Genomic DNA, 17,931 nt, shown 5'->3' with positions numbered 1-17,931 from the left:
ACTGCATGAACAAGCACCAGTACTGAGTTTTTCTGTAGTATGAAGTGAGTATTAATTCCGAAGCTCTGACCTTGAACAGTCGTCGTATTACACCATCCAACACGTCCCACTTGGTTTTTCCACTGACGCCGATGGAGCCGATGAGATACTCCAGACTCTGTAAACCCTGCACATTCAACACTTTCAACTTTAATACTGACAAAATAGTAAATATTCGTAAAATAATAATCATCAACAAATCTAGGTTAATAGCACCTTGGTCCTGTTGGAGCCCCCGGCGATGGTGACGACTATTCGCACACTTCGTCCCTCTTTACGCAAGTTTCCCTCGTAGCCGTCGTCCAGCAGCAGATCTGAAAGTCAAAGAAAGAACATCAAAGTGAGTGATGCACACATGAGGAAAAACTTCCCTTAAAAAAGTTCCCTTAAGGGCTAGGAAGTATGTTTACCCATATCAAGGAAATAGCTACGGGAATTTCCTCCTCAGTTTCCTTCACACTGTACAGTTCTCTCAGCTCACTAACCTGCTAATGCTGTTATTAGCTAACTAGTAATCATTGCAAATCTTTTTCTTTCTTTCTTTCTTTCTTTCTTTCTTTCTTTCTTTCTTTCTTTCTTTCCATGCTTGTCTTTTCTTTTGTTCACTCTTTTTAACTTCTCTAATAATGATATTTATAGTGAGTGTGTGTGTGTGTGTGTGTTGGGACTTTAATGAGTGTGCAGTTCCACTAAGTGAGAGTTAAATCGAGGCTGCTGATTGGCCAGCTGCTGTAACGCCCACTATGACATCATCAGCTGTCAGTGTGTTTCAATGGGAAAGTGTCACACTTTAATCTGAAACAGTGTGAAGTGTGTAAACAGTGTGGCTATCGGAGCACACTAAAGGCTAAACGAGTAAAAATAGCGTTCTCTCGTCATGTTAATCCCTCAAATGCTCTCTTCTCACCTGACATGATAGTCTCAGTGAGGTTGAGGTTGTTGAGTGACAGGCCCAGTGATTGGCGGGAGGACGAGGAGGAGGTACTTGAGGTCTCTGATGGGGGGCGGGGCGTTTTGGATGACACGGCAGAAGGGGTGGAGTTTCCACTGGACTTTAATCTATCATTCTCCGCCTTCAGCAACTCGATCTCGTTCTGTCAGAGAGAGAGAGAATGTGTGAGTATTGCCTGTGTGTGTGTATATATGTGTGTGTGTATGTGTGTGTGTGTGTGTGTATACCTGCATGCGGTTCATGGCCTCTCTGATCTGGTCCAGGTGATGTGCTGAACTCAGAGCCTCCAGTCGGATGTCGGTGAGTTTCAGCTCCTTCTCCCTCAGCTCGTTCTTCAGCTGCAGGATGATCTCTGCCTCGGCCTCGGTACACTCACACAGCCTGAACACACACACACACACACACACACGGTCACATAGTGCAACAACTTTTATGAATAGCAGCACTACACCACATACCTGTATGGTGGATGAATCAGTGTCACAGGTGCGTATTCAGAGTAGAGTTCAGTGAGCAGAGAGAATTTCCAATCCTATTATAACACTCTGTGCTGGATCAAGTGCTATTCTATGAGCTGCTGAATAATGAGTGTGGAAGCCATTTTGTTCAGTTAAACCAGTCATTAATGTGATCATTACAGCGAGCTCTATTCATGCAGTAATATATTGGCGATATACGAGACTCCTATTAGTTTTACTTCAACACTCGCCGTCTTCTTATTCAGATATCATCATAATAGTCTTTTATTTTTCAGTTTTAAAATAGCGGTGGTCTAGATGCTGTTAAAAATCTCTGGCAACCTCAGAGGTGTGAACTACACGCAGGTGATTTCAAGAATCTGAATGTGGAGCTCAGAAAATCCACTGAAGCAGCTGCGTAACCCGACTCTGAATACCAGGAACTTTCCCAGCGTAAATACTGACGTAGCATTTGGACTTCAGTCTCCGACTCTGAATACATCCCTGTGTAAACACTTTATACACAAAAACACACACACACTTATACACACAGCAGACAGGTTGTGCACTGTTTTGGGTGTTAATAGGTTTGTGGTGTTGTCCAAATTCTCACTAGACAGTTCACTATAATATTACCCATAATGCACTGCAGCCTCAGCTCTTTCTATGGGTAATGTGCAAAGATCACGCCACACCACATTCACCTTTACCCATCATGCATCACTCTTCCTTTTACCGAGATCTGTGTTTGTAGATGACATGGCCGTTTTGCCTTTTCTTTGGCACCCAAATGGGGGATGATTTACTAACATACGCACATACACACGCACACACACGCACACGCACACACACACACACACACACACACACACAGAGCGTAAAGTTGAGAAAAAGAAAGAGGACATAGGCAAATTAAATGTACACTGAAAGATGGAAAGGAAGCACAGACTAGAAAAGACGAAAGACAGTAAAAAAGCAAAAATATGCGTGTGTGTGTGTGTGTGTGTGTGTGTGTGTGTGTACTCACTCAGTAGTGGATGAAGACGTGTGTAAGGCCTGTGTGCTGCTGTCTGTGTGTGTGTGTTGCAGTTTCGGAGATTCTGGAACGGACAAGTCCGTCATTTCCTCCAGCTCATCATGAGACGACTGCAGCTTTGAGCTTTTCTTCTTCCCAAAAGCCTGTTTAAAGGAGCTGCGCAACTGAGGACACACACACACACACACACACACACACACACCTTTACTTTGATGCTCACATACACACTGTAAATTTCAGGGTGTTACGATGACCAATTACTTTTACAATTACGCTTTATTTTATACATTTATTTTTTTATTAAAGTATGACACATAATACTTTTTATCAATTTATAGTTATATTTAATATTCTGTGAAACAAGCTAGTTCCTGTTTACACTTACGCTAGAGCAGCTATAAACCCCTCACCAGCCTCTCTTTTCTCTTTCTCTTTAAGTTAATAAGTGAAAAAACGTAAAGTTACAGCTTTACTTCTGACTGTTACAAAGCGCTGACACTGGAGACTCCTTCCATAAACGTTACATACATCTCCTTACAGAAGACTTCACCATATCACTAATTATTCTTTTACTCGGTTTATGTGGAGCGTCCGCTGTACGAGTCGCTGTGAATGAGCCGTTACTATAGAAACGATAACGTAATAGAACGAGCGCATTAATATAAACCTGTGATTTGCAGCTGCACTACTGTCAGAGCTGCTGTTATAGAAAACTAATCAACACCTTCTGACCAATCAGAATGCAGAATTCAGAAACGCTGTTAGATAACTGCAAATATTTCACACTTCTAAACACTTTTTGGATTTCAGGACCTAACTGTATCTTGCAGATGATATGTAGTTATCCAATGATATACAAAAGTATGTGAGGAGAGAGAACAACATAGAAACCTTTTTTTTTCTACAGAGGTACAGAGGATCAGGGGCAAATCGAAGGGCAAGAAGGGATGGAAAAATTTCACATGCGACCTCCTTTTATTCTTTTATCTATCTAGTGTGATGCCCGTCCACGGTCTTCTGAATTCACCATAGTATTATTATCACCGTAGTATTCTGTGATCTACAGCTACTAGGTTACAGATTCAGGCACCATCAGGTTCATTTCTTATGGCTGGGCCAAGGCCTGAGTAGTGGATAAGACCAGCGAGACCCATCGAGCCTCACAAAGCAAGTATTTCCTGAGATGACAAGGTTCCTGATCCAAAATTGTCATGACCAGACACCTGTCTGGTCACCTGTCATAGAGACCATGAACCCATAACCTAGTGGCTCTAGAGCACACAATGAGGGAAGTGGTGGCTCAGTGGTTAAGGATTTAAGCTAAAGATCAGAAGGTCATGAGTTCAAAATCCCAGCACCATCAAGCGACGGGTCCTTCAGCAAGACTTGCTGTGTCCTGCCTCCATTGCACGCTGCTTTGGATAAAAGCATCAGCCAAATGAGCAGTGAATGAAGTGGACAGATGTTACTGGTCCATTTGGATAGGACCACCCAGACCTCATTCCCTCATTAAGCTTGACTATCTATAAGGGATCAAAATCTGCTGCCCTGGTCTGAAAGCAAAGCAACCATGTGTCTGGGCCATATGCAGTTATGCACCTTCTGAGAAGACATTCAGGGACCAAAAATGGGTATCTGAGTAGCAGAACCTGCCCTGCAAGCTGTCACTCAGTAACCCGTCACTAAGGTGCAATTTGACTACACTGGCACAGATCTAGTTGTGCTACGGGGCACAAGTATAAAAGTTGAACTACACAATCATGGCCTGTGCCACCTGGTACCCCAAGGTTCATGAGAAGAGAAAAGTTACACTGAAGGCTTCTTCTATGAGTTGTTCTTACTGTTTTGGCAGGTTGCCATCCCAAAAGATGATCCAACATCCAAAGGCACCCACTTCATGTCTCAGGAGTGTTAGTTCAGTACTAGTTCCAGTGGTACAGTTGCTAGCTCCTACCACAACAATCTGCCAGGGCAAGGGGAAGATCCCACAGCAAGGGCAGCAGGACACTGATCACATCAGTCCTCCTTGTTGGTGTGTTTAGGGTCTCACTATACCTTTGACTCTACCACACACTATCTCTCTCTCTCTCTCTCTCTCTCTCTCTCTCTCTCTATCTTTCTGTCTGTCACAATACAGAGAATTAGGGATCAAACAAGGGGCAGCGAAGGAGGGAAAGATTTCACTGATACATGCTTTCAATCAGAACTATAGCCTCAATCATCCATTTATACATGCAGGGAAGTAGTTTTTCATATTCACCTTGTGTCCACTGTCCCTCCCCTAAAGAAGCGAGGGAAAAAGTCATCAAAGTATTGTGAGCTGAATATTGTGAAATGTTGAGAAGTAAAACAGCGACATCATTATTTATTCCACAGGCTGTGAAGGTCTCTGTCTCTATCCACTACGGATGAACTATTTGGGAGATTCCTCGGGGCTGGGGGTTTACGTGGATAGTTAAGGGTTCTCAGTTTTCTAAATGGGTTCTACTTGGAACCCTCCCTGATAGAGAAACACTCTGCTGTAGGGTTCTACATGGAAGATTTAAGGTTCTCTAGAGGGATAAATCAAAGAATGCTTAAGGGTAGTGGAGTGAAGATTATCCAGTGCACTTATGAAATCAAGTGAAATGACTGGACAAATGTCCTCACAGTCACCAGGTCCTCATAATGATTGGACAGTGTCAAATGTCCTCATAATCACCAGGTCCTCATAATGATTGGACAGTGTCAAATGTCCTCATAATCACCAGGTCCTCATAATGATTGGACAGTGTCAAATGTCCTCATAATCACCAGGTCCTCATAATGATTGGACAGTGTCAAATGTCCTCATAATCACCAGGTCCTCATAATGATTGGACAGTGTCAAATGTCCTCACAGTCACCAGGTCCTCATAATGATTGGACAGTGTCAAATGTCCTCACAGTCACCAGGTCCTCATAATGATTGGACAGTGTCAAATGTCCTGATAATCACCAGGTCCTCATAATGATTGGACAGTGTCAAATGTCCTCATAATCACCAGGTCCTCATAATGATTGGACAGTGTCAAATATCACCTTGCCCTCAAAAGGAGTCTTTTTTTTACAGGTTTTATTTGAAAAACTAAAAGAGCAACAATTTCCTTCTGGTTGCTGATGTTACAGTGTGTGTGTGTGTGTGTGTGTGTGTGTGTGTGTGTGTTACTCACCCAGCTCTTCTTCTTCTTTTTCTTGTCATCCAGGTCTTTGTTGTTTAAGCTGCTGTGACTCACTGCACTGTTAATGCTCGACACACTTTCTGAGGAGTGCTGGCGGCGAACTAACACACACACACACACACAAAATCTCAATTCTTATGCTCCTTGTAGAACTGCTGTGTCCGTGTCATCTTAATCACAGCTCTGTGTGTCTGTGTTTGTGTGTGTGTGTGTGTGTGTCTGTACCTTTGTGTACATGCTCAGGTCCGTTCAGAGCCACCTGTATGGCAGTTTGTGCGTCTGTGTTTTGAGCCTTTAAAGCTTCGATTGTCTCTCTCAACTCAGCCAACTCCGATTCCTACACACACACACACACACACACACATACACACATACACACACACACACACACACACACACACATACACACACACACACACACACACACAAAGTTAGCCTGCACTTTCAATAAATTTCATACATTAATACAAATCTTGTCATTTCATTTCACTGTAGTCTGTTGGAAGCTCTGTGTGTGTGTGTGTGTGTGTGTGTGTGTGTGTGTGTGTTACCTTTTGCTCTGCTGTCATGGTGAGACTCTGTAAGCGACATGTCATGTTCGTCAAACTCTTCTCAAACGCTGCAACCAGATGAGCCTACACACACACACACACACACACACACACACATTCTCTTTAAAGTTAAATCATAAGTAAGTGACAGAAGCCTTAATGAGAGAAATAAGCGTTCTGATTGGCTGCTCGGTGCCTCACTCACATTGGCTGATAGCTGAGACGTCAAGGTCGCGACCTTTTCCTGAGAAGCGTCCAGCTCCCGGCGCAGCTTTCTGATTTGCTGTGGAAACAGGAAGTTGTCGTTATAGGCGCAGGAAATCAGCATTAATAACACACAGCTGTAACGCGGACAGAGAACGTCATCACGGAGTCAAAAGAGTTCAACTGATTTAAACATCTTTAATAATAACGAGCTCGTGCACTTCATCACAGACGAGATTTATAACCATTAAAGAAGTCAGACTAAGCTATTTTATAATTAATACACTATTCTAATACTGTGATATAATGAGAAATACGTTACAGATGTAGGCTAATAATTATATTTAATTATATCGCATATTTTGTATTTTTGAATAAATGCACTAGCATTTGTGTAATAATTGCATTAAATAAATAAATAAATAAATAAAACACTAATTTTACCAAAATTTTACAAAATTAATGAAAACAAACAAAAACAACAAATCACAAGTGGTTTTATTTAAATAAATAAAATAAATTGTTAATAATAATAATAATAATAATAATAATAATTATTATTATTCATTTGATGTGCATTTATTTTATGATTTTTTGTTTTATTAAATTATTTATTTAATAATTAATTATTTAAAGTAAGCAAAGATGAGAATCACACAAGCATTAGTGCACATATTCTAAATATTACATCTACATATATAACTAAATAGAATTATTAATCCATGTCTGAAATTTACAGTAATAATAATAATAATAATAATAATAGTAGAAATAGCAAACTGAAATTAATAAAAGAAAACAGTAATAGTGGATTTTTGTCCTTTTACAGAATGAGCTTTACGATATCGATCAGACTGACACATAACGTAGAAAAGGAAAATCCCTGTACCTCAGAGTGAGCTTTTTCCTCAGTCTGCAGGGGAGAAAAGGACAGTTAATGATCAAAAAATGAATTATTAATGAATTATTCTCACTTCACAGCAACATTCATATTAATAACCCAACACAGAACAAACAGGAGCACAAAAAACTGATTTGACCTCAGACAGGAAGAGAATCAGTGAAAAAGCCCCGAGTAGAGGGAAAGCACAAAGAAATCAGACATGTAGGGCCCTAAAGTCTGAGTGCACTACCAGGAAGTGTCTTTACTTCATCAGTTAGCAAACTACACACATTATCTTATTGGTTTTTATTTTACTCGGTTGATCTTATTACAATTACAGTTATATCAGTGAGAAATGGTTATGTATACTGTATATATTTTTAGAAATACATCGTTATGATGTTCGTTGATAACTGATGAAAAAGGAAAGTTCTTGGTAGTGAGCTGTAGAAGTGAAGCCATTCCACCCGTTAGTGCCGGATCTTTAATCTGCAGCTGGACAGTTAGAGTTATTATTCACTGAAACACGGAGAGACGCGTGTCCCGACACACCGCCTTTACCTTTTCCATGTAGGCGTACACCTGCAAGTGAGAGAGTGTGTGTGTGTTTAAACTGTACAGCTGCACCCCAGTGAGGCGCCAAAATTAATGAGCAAACACAAATTCAACGCTTTCAGGAATAGCTGTCTGTGTCTGTGTCTTTTTTTCTTAAATGATGAAGAAAAGTAACAGTGAGAAATCTAACACAAATGAAACGCTCTTTCAGTGAGATGAACTAACAGTAATATTAACTCACGCGTTTAAACGTAATGAAAGAGAAGAGTTCAGGAAAATAAACGACAGCAGAAACAAAGTCCGAAAAAAAGAAAGAAAGAAGTAAAAACGAACAAATGTCTAAGATAAGAAAAAAACAAGCAAATTACCAAATATCAAAAATGGAAAAGAAGAATCAGGAAACAGAACAAAGAAAGAAAGAAAGAAAGAAAGATTAAAGAATCAAATTAACAACTAAAGAAACAAATAAAATACATTAAGAAAGAAAAGAAAGAAATAACCAAAGAAAATAAAATCAACAACCAAATATTCAAAACAGAAAGAAAGAAAGACAGAATGAAAGAAAAAGAAATGAGAGAAAGAATAAAAAAGCAAATGAGGATAAGAAATTAAAGAAAAAAGATGTAGGACATAAAGAAGGCACTAAAGAATGGTTTTTGGAAGAAGAAAGAAAAAAAGAAAAATAATAACAACCAAATATCTAAAGTAAGAATAAAAACGGTCAAAATAAGAGACACAAAAGGACGAAAAGACAAAAGAAAGAGAGAAAGAAAGAAAGGAATAAGAGAAGATAATAAAGAAGGTAAGTGTAAAGCTTTGTAGTTAAGGACTGGCCGCACTCAGACGCTAACGAAACCTCGTAAAAAATCCAAAAACATTTTCCGCTTAAACCGCATTCGTCTGTAATCGGATAATATTCCTGAGTGCACAGACAGCTGGAGTAAATGGCACTCACCGCTGAGTACAGAGACGACGTGCTGGACACCAGGGACAGAGACGATCCGTGAACTGCAGAAAAAACACAGTCGTTTAAATGTAAACTGTAGAAACGTGAGTGATTTAGCCAGAGAGTGTAATACCGCTCATCACCAGCAGAGGGCTCAGTGCTACAGCACATCAGCTCAGATACACACACTGATACACACACACACACACACACACACACACACACACCTTCGTCAGTGCTGTCCCGGAATGATCCGGAGCGACTGATGGCGCGCGGCCGTTCCTCCAGCGACGTGTTACTGCCACACAACACTCGCCCGTCTCCGTACAGATCAAACGCCTCCTGATCCGGAATACTGTTAGACCGAGTCATAGCTCCGGTGGGGCTCACTGCAGTACACACACACACACACACACGCACATACACACACACACACACACACACACATACACACACAGTTGTAATGTTTACATTTATATGTAAAAATGTAAACTTCAGAGGATGAGCATTGGTTCTTGGTGTTTCAATATTTGGCCAAAAACCTTGTTTCGAGAATAAAATACTACAGAAACACCAGCATGAGCGATATTTAACAGTTAGCATCGCAGTTACTGCTAGCAGCATTAGCATCACTGGCCATTTTGGGTGTTTAAACAAACACTTCATTCTCCTGTTTAAATCAAACACCACAGATTTGTTACACATTACACATATTAAAGAAATCATGAATCTCAGCACAGATCCGAACGCTAGCTTCATCAGTTTCATCAGTTTCATCGTGATTAGCATTACCTGGCATGTTAGCTGTTCTGGGCTTGTACAGGTAGCGTAATATCTGAATTACACGATGTGAGAAGTGTGTGAAGCGGTTATTCAGAGCAGGTCTGAGCAATATGATGATATAATATCAATACTGCGATAAATTATGTCACAGTACGCTTTTCTGTGATATCTTTTAAAGAATTGTAAACTTTTTTACAACGAATTTAATAATAATTTTGAAGTTGGAAGGAGCTGATTTGATGTTAACATTTCTCTCATCTTTAAAATGCTATAACGTTACAATTATTACAGATTTTTTCCTCCTTTTCAGTGCTGTTTATGGAGTTATCTATTATACGTAAAAATAGCTTTGTATTTTTAAATATAACGAAAGTAAAAAAAAAACAGTGAATAAATTTCAGTAGACATTAAATAAATTATACTGAGCAGTTTTTTTTAAATGCAACACTACTGTATTTCTGATGTGATAGTTTTTATCACTTCACGCTAAATCAGACGAATCATCGATTAATGCTAACTAATAAGGTAAGATATATGATCCGTGCACTCACGTAGGTTGCTGTAGTGGTATTTCCCGGTTGGGGGGGACAGGGGACTCCCCGTGTCCTGCAGTCCTCCAGTGGAATGAGAACGAAGCCATTCTTTACCTTCTTCATGAGACATCTGTCTGGAGGAAGGAGGATGTCTGATAGCCGAGTAGATTAAGAACACGTTAATATCTCCGTTACTGCTGCAGCAGTATTGTTATTATCCACGCATGCACACACCAGCTGTATTAATTCCAGTAAGACGTCATAAGTTAGGATTAGTTTCTGAGATCAAACTGTTTTTTAAGATTTGCTTAAGTTTAAAAAATTACAGATGTTGTCAGTTAAAAAAAAATAATAAAATTGGTGATTATATTAGTACCTTAATCCCTTTTTGGGTAGTGTGTTTCTGTCAAGAGTCATGCTGTTAAAGCAGAAGGAAAACACAACAGAGTGAGATTCACACACACACACACACACACACACACACAGTTATCATGTTGTCCATATTATAAAATACCTTCTGCAGTAGCTTAATTGTATTTCATCAGTCTGTTAGTGTATTTATGGTAGAGCTGCTACTCTAGCAGTTACAGGAACGTTACAGTTACAGAGCGTCATGGTAACAACAACACTGAAAATCTCCTAACGGCGATATCAGAAAATCAGCATCATCGTGACAGCAGTGATACAAAACATAAGCTACTTACAAAGTACTATTAGGATAAATCCAGAATACGGTACAACACACAATCAAGCTGAAAAGGTTAAACATTTAACACCTTAAGTTACACTAAAGATGTTACTCCAAGACCAAATGGCAATAACAGTCCTCCAACACACCTCCTTAAGTTATAGTTATGTTTTAATAATACTGTATGCTACAGCCTCTATTTGAAAGTATAAACTTAGCAATAAGCATTTCTACCCTGAAAGATACAATTTAGTACATTTTTTCTCACGTGCTTAGGGGACGACTATTCACTCTCAGACATAAAGACTCCAAAATATCCTTTTCCTTGTTGCTAGGGTGCTGCCATCAAGAGTACATATTTTGCACCTTTAGTATATATCTTTATACTTAAAGTCCTAAGATAAGTCCTAAAATAATTTGAGGAACATAACTGGACCTTCTGGACCTTAAGGAGTACTAATGTACTCTAAAAGCTAACTATGGACCTTCCCAGGTAAAAGATACACATTAGCGTTACACAAGACGTACCCTTGATGGTGCCATTCCAGCAACAAGGAAAAGTACAGTTTGATACCTTTATGTCTGAGAATGTGTAGTTTTGAGAGAGAATATCTCGACATGACCTTCTGTCTGCCATTTTCCCTCCCATAAAACAATCGTCCTTCCATGCCACGTAATTCCTATTTGGCAGTAGGCTGTCTGGAATGCATTGGGAATATAAAAGGTTTTCAGTATGCAGCTTCATTTTAGATGACGGCTACTGCAATCTGCAATCCATGGAGTGTGTTGTTAATGCACATGCATCTCAGCTTGGGTTCTGGCAGATCACTATTGCTGGATTGGGCTTATATAGCTCAGGAACAATGCTATCTGATGCTGTCAGACTCACAGTCAACAAGGTTATGATCTATGACCCTGATCTTCAGAACTGACTCAAAATTTGTCGATCTACCACTTTGTCTTTTAATAGAGATAAGCTCCCCCTTTTGGCTCTGTTCCTAGCATGCGTTCCTTCACATTATCTTCCATGGGACAGAGTCGCAGCACACTGGCCAGGTGGTAGCCTCTCCTATTTCTCCAGTCAGATGCAACCCTGCTACTACCATCTTCAAAGTAAGATTTGGGTCTATCCGAATCTCCATCAAACCACCAAGAAGACAAAACAGTTTGGTTAGGTGGCTCTTACCACAACAGGACCACTTTCTTCACAATCTGCAGAGATTCCTCCATCCCAGTTTGCTTGCTTGACTACATATGCTCCAGGTGCAGATGGATGGAGTGATCTTTAGTTCAAGCCCCTACATTTTCTTCTAAGTATTTGCCTCCTTTTTATCCATAGAACTTATAGTTGTGTCAGGATCCATTTGAGCAGTTGAGCCCAATCCAACAGGTGCAGCTTGGTGGTCCCGGGATTTGAACTCACAACCTGTCGACCAGTTGCCTTACCCACTGAGCTGTTCCACTACCTTCAAGCTTGTCTACTTAATTGAGATATTCTGTTTATTTTGTGCCAAAACCTTGGTAGCTTTACGTGGGGTCTCTAACCCCCGGTTTCTTCAGCACTGTCAAAGCATTTCTGTTAGCAGGTTTGCTTGTGAATTTTGTCCACCGTCATCCTGTTCTGGTTAGCAAAGCCCTCAGGATCAAATGGCTATCAAGTCTATTTATCTTTTTTTCACATTTTCTCCCAAGGTCATCTCCACCCATTAGCTAGCTTTCCCCATCACACAACAGCTACCAAGCAGGGAGTGTAAATGCTTGCTCCTTCTGAGACACAAGTACTGCATCTTTTCGAACTGCTGCTCATACTACACCAAGCACAGCTGAAAGGTCAGAACAAAGCACTATCATCCCTCTTCCACATACACATCTCAGAGACACCCATGATCGTTCAGTGTCACTCTAACTGACAGGGGATGCCATCCCTCCCACACAGAAATCATGGCCAGTTACACTCTCTTGGACTCCGGGCCACGGATGGGTGTGGCATCATCGGGATTTAAACTCGCCTGACAAAATACTTTTCTTCGAAAGTGTGCATGTACCTTATTTCCAGGTACGTGTGCATTCTAAAACTGCAATATACCAATGTCATCTTTAAAACACTCAAATGAACAAGATGAATTGAATCAAGCATGCTAGAGAAAAAAGAAGGAAACTACTAAAGTGTCCATCGCTAACCTTCTCAGACACACAATAACACACTACTACTCTCTGTCACACACAACTATAGACAAACAAGCTGATAAGTGAATTAGGTGTGTTAAAGTGAGAAAATCATTCCAACAAGGCTACATACACACCACATACGTACCCTTGGGATAGTGTGGATTTGAGCCTTGGTGCATGTTGATGATGTGGTGCAGGAAGCTCGATGGATTCCGAGCTGGTGTGTAGGCTGGTGTGTGAGCTGGTGTGTAAGCTGGTGTGTGAGCTGGTGTGAATGCTGCTCAGCGTCTCTTTGCTGCCTGCAGATGAGCTGCTGAGGAAGGGACGGGCATTAGAGAGAGAGTCGGGCGTTCTGTTGCCTCCACTGCCCGGGGAGTCGAGGGGAGAGGTGAAGGGAGCGGACTTAGCGGAGTCGGGAGAGCTTGGTTTACTGTTGCTGCATTTACTGCCAAATAACCTAAACAAGAGAGAGAGAGAAAGAGAGAAAGATCATAAAGACAGGTGTAAATGCTGCGTTAGATGGCATAAGATCATGACAGACTGGGAAAAAGAAGAGCAAGGTCAGGAGTTAAGACCTATTCTGAACTGGAGTGATGTAGCTGAGGTTGAGGAACTGTCAGAGCCAGAATTCAGACACCATGCTGATACTGCTGACATTTCTACATCTGGGGTTTTCCAGTGTTTTCTAGAGTGCTATGGTTCATATTTAATTTTAAAAAAGTTCCAGGTTAGGTCTCGCCCACTTCAGGTTTAATTCAGAATATAGCTACACAGTAGATATTTGAAGCAGTAAATAGATACAGATTCATTGCATTACACCCCTAATATACTGTGTATGTATACATACATGTATGTACGTATGTCCACCACCAGGGGGCAGCATTCACCTCATCATTAACAAAACTACAGAGTCGCCTGAGAAAGATGGGTACATGGATAAAACAGGGACAGAAAGAAACTCCAAGGATGTGACAGACATAATAAATACTTCTATCCATCACTTGATCTGCCAAATCTCTCACTTTTTCTCCCACACAGGCCCAAGCAAAATGTCAGCATGATTCAGCAGTCTGTCTCTCTCAATCTGTCCCTCCAAGTCTGTCCCTGTTGCTCTGATTCTCTCTCGAGCAGCCTTTCTCATCATATTCAGAGATGAGTCTGCATTTTCCACCCCTTTTCATTTTTTGGGTTTAAAGGCAAAGGCTTGTATTTAAAGGCAGTGGTCTAGATGCTATTAAAAACATCTCAGATGCTTCTGAGCAGAACATCTGAGGCGTGAAATACACACAGGCGATTTTAATCATCTAAATGTGGAGCTCAGAAAATCGACTTAAGCAACTACACAACCCAACTCTGAATACCAGGAACTTTCCCCACATAATTATTACCATCATTTTTAGACTTAAGTCACTCTGAATTCGGCCCTTAGAGAGCTAATGACATTTGATTCACTGCATTGTGAGGTCACTTGGCCATCATATCACCAGACGTCACTCTGTGGTTAAAACTAACTAGCTAATGTAACACAACCTCGCAGTTTATGTGGCTAACTTACTATTTGGTTTTAGCTAGCCACCTAGCTAGTACCACAAGCCAGACCTCACACTTTTAGGGACTAAATGTTGCCAAAATTCAGGACAGATCCCTAATACAAGGCAAAAGTAAAGGTGTATATATATCTCTCTCTCTCTTACCTGCGGAAGGTGGGTGAGGCAATGTCGGGGTATTTGGATCCAGGCTGTCTGAGTCCTGATTGGCTGGATGTTGGGCTGGATTTGGGTGATGTGCTCAGTGCTGCCCCCTCCTGCTCTGACACTGAAACCTTCTCTTTATCGGTCTGATTTATGCTAACTGGACTTGACCTCCCTGACTCCGGCTTCCCTCCCTCCTTCCTTTTTGAAACACCACCTACTGCTCCAGTTCCAGCTCCTGCTCCGGGTCCAGGTCCAGGTCCCGCCCCACCCCCAGCCACAACCCCACCCCCTTTCACTGTGGAAGAGTCGATGGATCGGTAGGATTTAGCTGGCCGTGGAAGTGAGCGATATTGAAGGGGCATTTTAGACCCGCCAATACCCAGAAGGACCCCATCGTCATGGTGACGGTACCCATCCAGGCTTGTTTTCCTGGCCCCACCCACCACACATGTGGTCCCACCCACTTTCCCAGCTGATTTGGCTGATAAAGTCTTAGGTGCTGCTAGTTCTGTAGTTGCTGGGATCTTCTTGAATCCAAAGGAGCCAGTGGTGGGCGGAGGACGGGTGATGCCAGACTTTTTACCCTCATCACCACTGCTTTTGCCCACATCTGATGGAGAGCGTTGCATGCTGGGAGATTTACAAGGAGTCTTGACCTTCTCTGATGCCTTAGCGTCATCCGTTTTGCCTGCTGGAGGAGAAAGCAATTATCATTACGACAGAGCAGACGACAAATGATGTGCTACTTAATGCTAATAAGGGACACGCCCATTTGCCTCAACTCAAAGACTCACCCACCTGTGTAACCCAAAGAGACATCCAACTGTCTCACTCAAAGTCACACCCATCATCTTACCTGGTGTTTTGAGGTTCGTGTTGCTGTTTTTATTCCGTGGTGAGGTGATACCCGTTTGGGCGCTCATGCCCCGCCTCCATGAGCCTGTCTGAGACACGGGAAGCCCCGCCCCTTCCATTTGAGAGGAGGAGTCTAAGATGTTCTCAATTTGTTCATCAACCTTCTTCAAATCTTCAGCTCCACACCAGCTACTGCTATTCTGATTACACTGCTGCTTGGACTGCACACACACACACACACACACACACACACACAGAATAAGGATACACACTTGACAGATGGTGCATCTTCCCTCAGCAGCCAAGACAAGACGAGCACTCACAATCTGCTAACACCTTTTGCAGTGTTGCAGTGTGTGTGTGTGTGTATGTGTGTGGTGTGTGTGTGTGGGGTGTGTGTGCATGAATATGTGTGTGTTTGTGTATACCTTGCTCCTGTGTGATGAATTCAGTGTGTGTACATCATCAGCCCCAACATCAAGAGAGTCACTCAGACCACTGCTGACCGAGCTACTGTCATCATAACTATACACACACACACAGACAGAGAGAGAGAGAGAGAGAGAGAGAGAGAGGAAGAAAAAAGAGAGAGAGGATGAGAGGTATTACAAATAAGATGCATATAGAGTAATTCTGATTGGCTGTTAGCCTCGTGCTGTACTGCTGTTAGCCAATCAGAGCACACTGTACTCACGATGATATTCTCACATGATGGTTTTTAATTTTTCATCGTCCTTGACTAAACTTATTAAATGGACATTCTGTCTTTACAACTTGTTTCATGTTCCTTTACTTAGTGCCATGCCCACCATTTTTGTTTTTGAAATGCATTATGGGTAATGCACCTGTACTAGACAGCATCAGTAGAGTGCTAACCAGTAGCAATGATTTGTAGGGTTTCTGTAAACTTCCAAAAATTGCTTCCCAGGATCACGAAATCTCTTTTATCTACATAGCACAACAAACACAATCCAGATCACCTGATTTATTGTATTTTCTCGACATTATGCAGCGCTTGTCGTGTTTTTGTCACTCTGAGCTCTGAACAGTGAATCAAATGAATCAGTATGTGCTGCATCAAAGATTCAAACTACTGAAGTGAGTCATCATGTGCACCATCTGTTCTTTCGGTTTCTGCCAAAAATAAATATCTTGGATATCAAATGGATATCATTTGAAGTTTTTTTTAAGTAGTTCATCTGCCGTGGTTGAACATGCGTCCCTCTTCCCACAATGCACCGTTACACAGAAATATATATAAATAAATATATAAACATCTGATATCACATATGGAACTACCTTCAGTTATAAACTTACAGTTAGGTCTGGAAGTCAAGATGTGATGGAAGTGTAGACTTTCAGCTTTATTTTCAGAGGTTCCACAAAAATATGGCATTTACCATTTAGGAATTACAGCCATTTTCAGCAAAGTTCCTCCATTTTCAGGGGCTCAAAGGTATTTGAACAAAGTGACATAATTGTAAATATAACCACAATTTTAATACTTGGATGAAAATCCTTTGCAGTCAGTGACTGCCTGAAGTCTGGAGCCCATGTTCTCAAAACTCAAATTCTGAGTTTCCTCCCTGGAGATGCTTTGCCAGGCCTTCACTGCTGCCACCTTCAGTTGCTGCTTGTTTGTGGGTCTTTCTGTCTTCAGTCTTGTCTTCAGTAAGTGAAAAGCAGCTCTATAGGGTTGAGATCAGGCGACTGACTTGGCCATTGAAGAATATTCCATTTCTTTGCCTTCAAAAAGTCTTGAGTTGCTTTCGCAGTATGTTTAGGGTCATTATCCACCTGCACTGTGAAGCAGCGTCCTATCAGTTTTGTAGCATTTGGCTGAATGTGAGCAGAGAGTATAGCCCTATACACCTCAGAATTCATCTTGCTACTTCTGTCTGCAATCACATCATCAATAAACACCAGTGAGCCCGTTCCATTGGCAGCCATACATGCCCATGCCATAACACTGCCTCCACCATGTTTGACACATGATGTGGTATACTTTTCTCTTCCCATCATTCTGGTACAAGTTAATCTTGGTTTCATCAGTCCAAAGAATCTTATTCCAGAACATGGGAGTCTTTTTTAGATGTTTTATGTTACCAGTGGTTTGCACCTTGTTGTAAACCCTCTGTATTTACATTCATGAAGACGTCTCTTGATTGTAGATTTTGACAATGATACGCCTACCTTCTCCAGAGTATTCTTGACTTCTGTTGATGTTGTGAAGGGGTTTTTCTTCACCAAGGAAAGGATTCTGCGATTCCTTTAGTTGTCTTCCATGGTCTTCCAGGCCTTTAGGTGTTACTGAGCTCACCAGTGCTTTCTTTCTTTTTAAGAATGTACCCAACTGTTGATTTGGCCACACCTAAGGTTTTTGCT

General features: G+C 41.3%; 1 protein-coding gene across 16 annotated transcripts in view; it reads right to left on the bottom strand.

The window, feature by feature from the left end:
* Positions 1-17,931, bottom strand: part of nav3 (neuron navigator 3) — a 184,678-nt gene that overhangs the window by 14,185 nt on the left and 152,562 nt on the right. For 6 of the 16 annotated variants that reach the window (XM_053241582.1, XM_053241591.1, XM_053241594.1 and 3 more), the window contains 21 exons: positions 15,975-16,071; positions 15,548-15,767; positions 14,692-15,382; positions 13,143-13,454; positions 10,517-10,558; positions 10,159-10,292; positions 9,052-9,213; positions 8,834-8,886; positions 7,885-7,905; positions 7,330-7,353; positions 6,442-6,519; positions 6,237-6,320; positions 5,911-6,022; positions 5,677-5,786; positions 4,746-4,766; positions 2,477-2,649; positions 2,186-2,254; positions 1,219-1,372; positions 947-1,133; positions 256-353; positions 71-166 (listed from right to left, as the gene is read on the bottom strand). In XM_053241582.1, the coding sequence (XP_053097557.1) occupies positions 71-166; positions 256-353; positions 947-1,133; positions 1,219-1,372; positions 2,186-2,254; positions 2,477-2,649; positions 4,746-4,766; positions 5,677-5,786; positions 5,911-6,022; positions 6,237-6,320; positions 6,442-6,519; positions 7,330-7,353; positions 7,885-7,905; positions 8,834-8,886; positions 9,052-9,213; positions 10,159-10,292; positions 10,517-10,558; positions 13,143-13,454; positions 14,692-15,382; positions 15,548-15,767; positions 15,975-16,071 (2,938 nt within the window). The remainder of the gene's footprint in view (positions 1-70; positions 167-255; positions 354-946; positions 1,134-1,218; positions 1,373-2,185; positions 2,255-2,476; positions 2,650-4,745; positions 4,767-5,676; positions 5,787-5,910; positions 6,023-6,236; positions 6,321-6,441; positions 6,520-7,329; positions 7,354-7,884; positions 7,906-8,833; positions 8,887-9,051; positions 9,214-10,158; positions 10,293-10,516; positions 10,559-13,142; positions 13,455-14,691; positions 15,383-15,547; positions 15,768-15,974; positions 16,072-17,931) is intronic. The other 10 variants (XM_053241583.1, XM_053241589.1, XM_053241585.1 and 7 more) reach the window with 10 other exon arrangements.

The sequence above is a fragment of the Pangasianodon hypophthalmus genome, chromosome 18, assembly GCF_027358585.1.
Source record: "Pangasianodon hypophthalmus isolate fPanHyp1 chromosome 18, fPanHyp1.pri, whole genome shotgun sequence".
In the NCBI taxonomy this organism is placed as follows: domain Eukaryota; kingdom Metazoa; phylum Chordata; class Actinopteri; order Siluriformes; family Pangasiidae; genus Pangasianodon; species Pangasianodon hypophthalmus.
The sequence above is the reverse complement of the archived record's forward strand: the minus strand, read 5'-3'. Positions and strand labels throughout refer to the sequence as shown.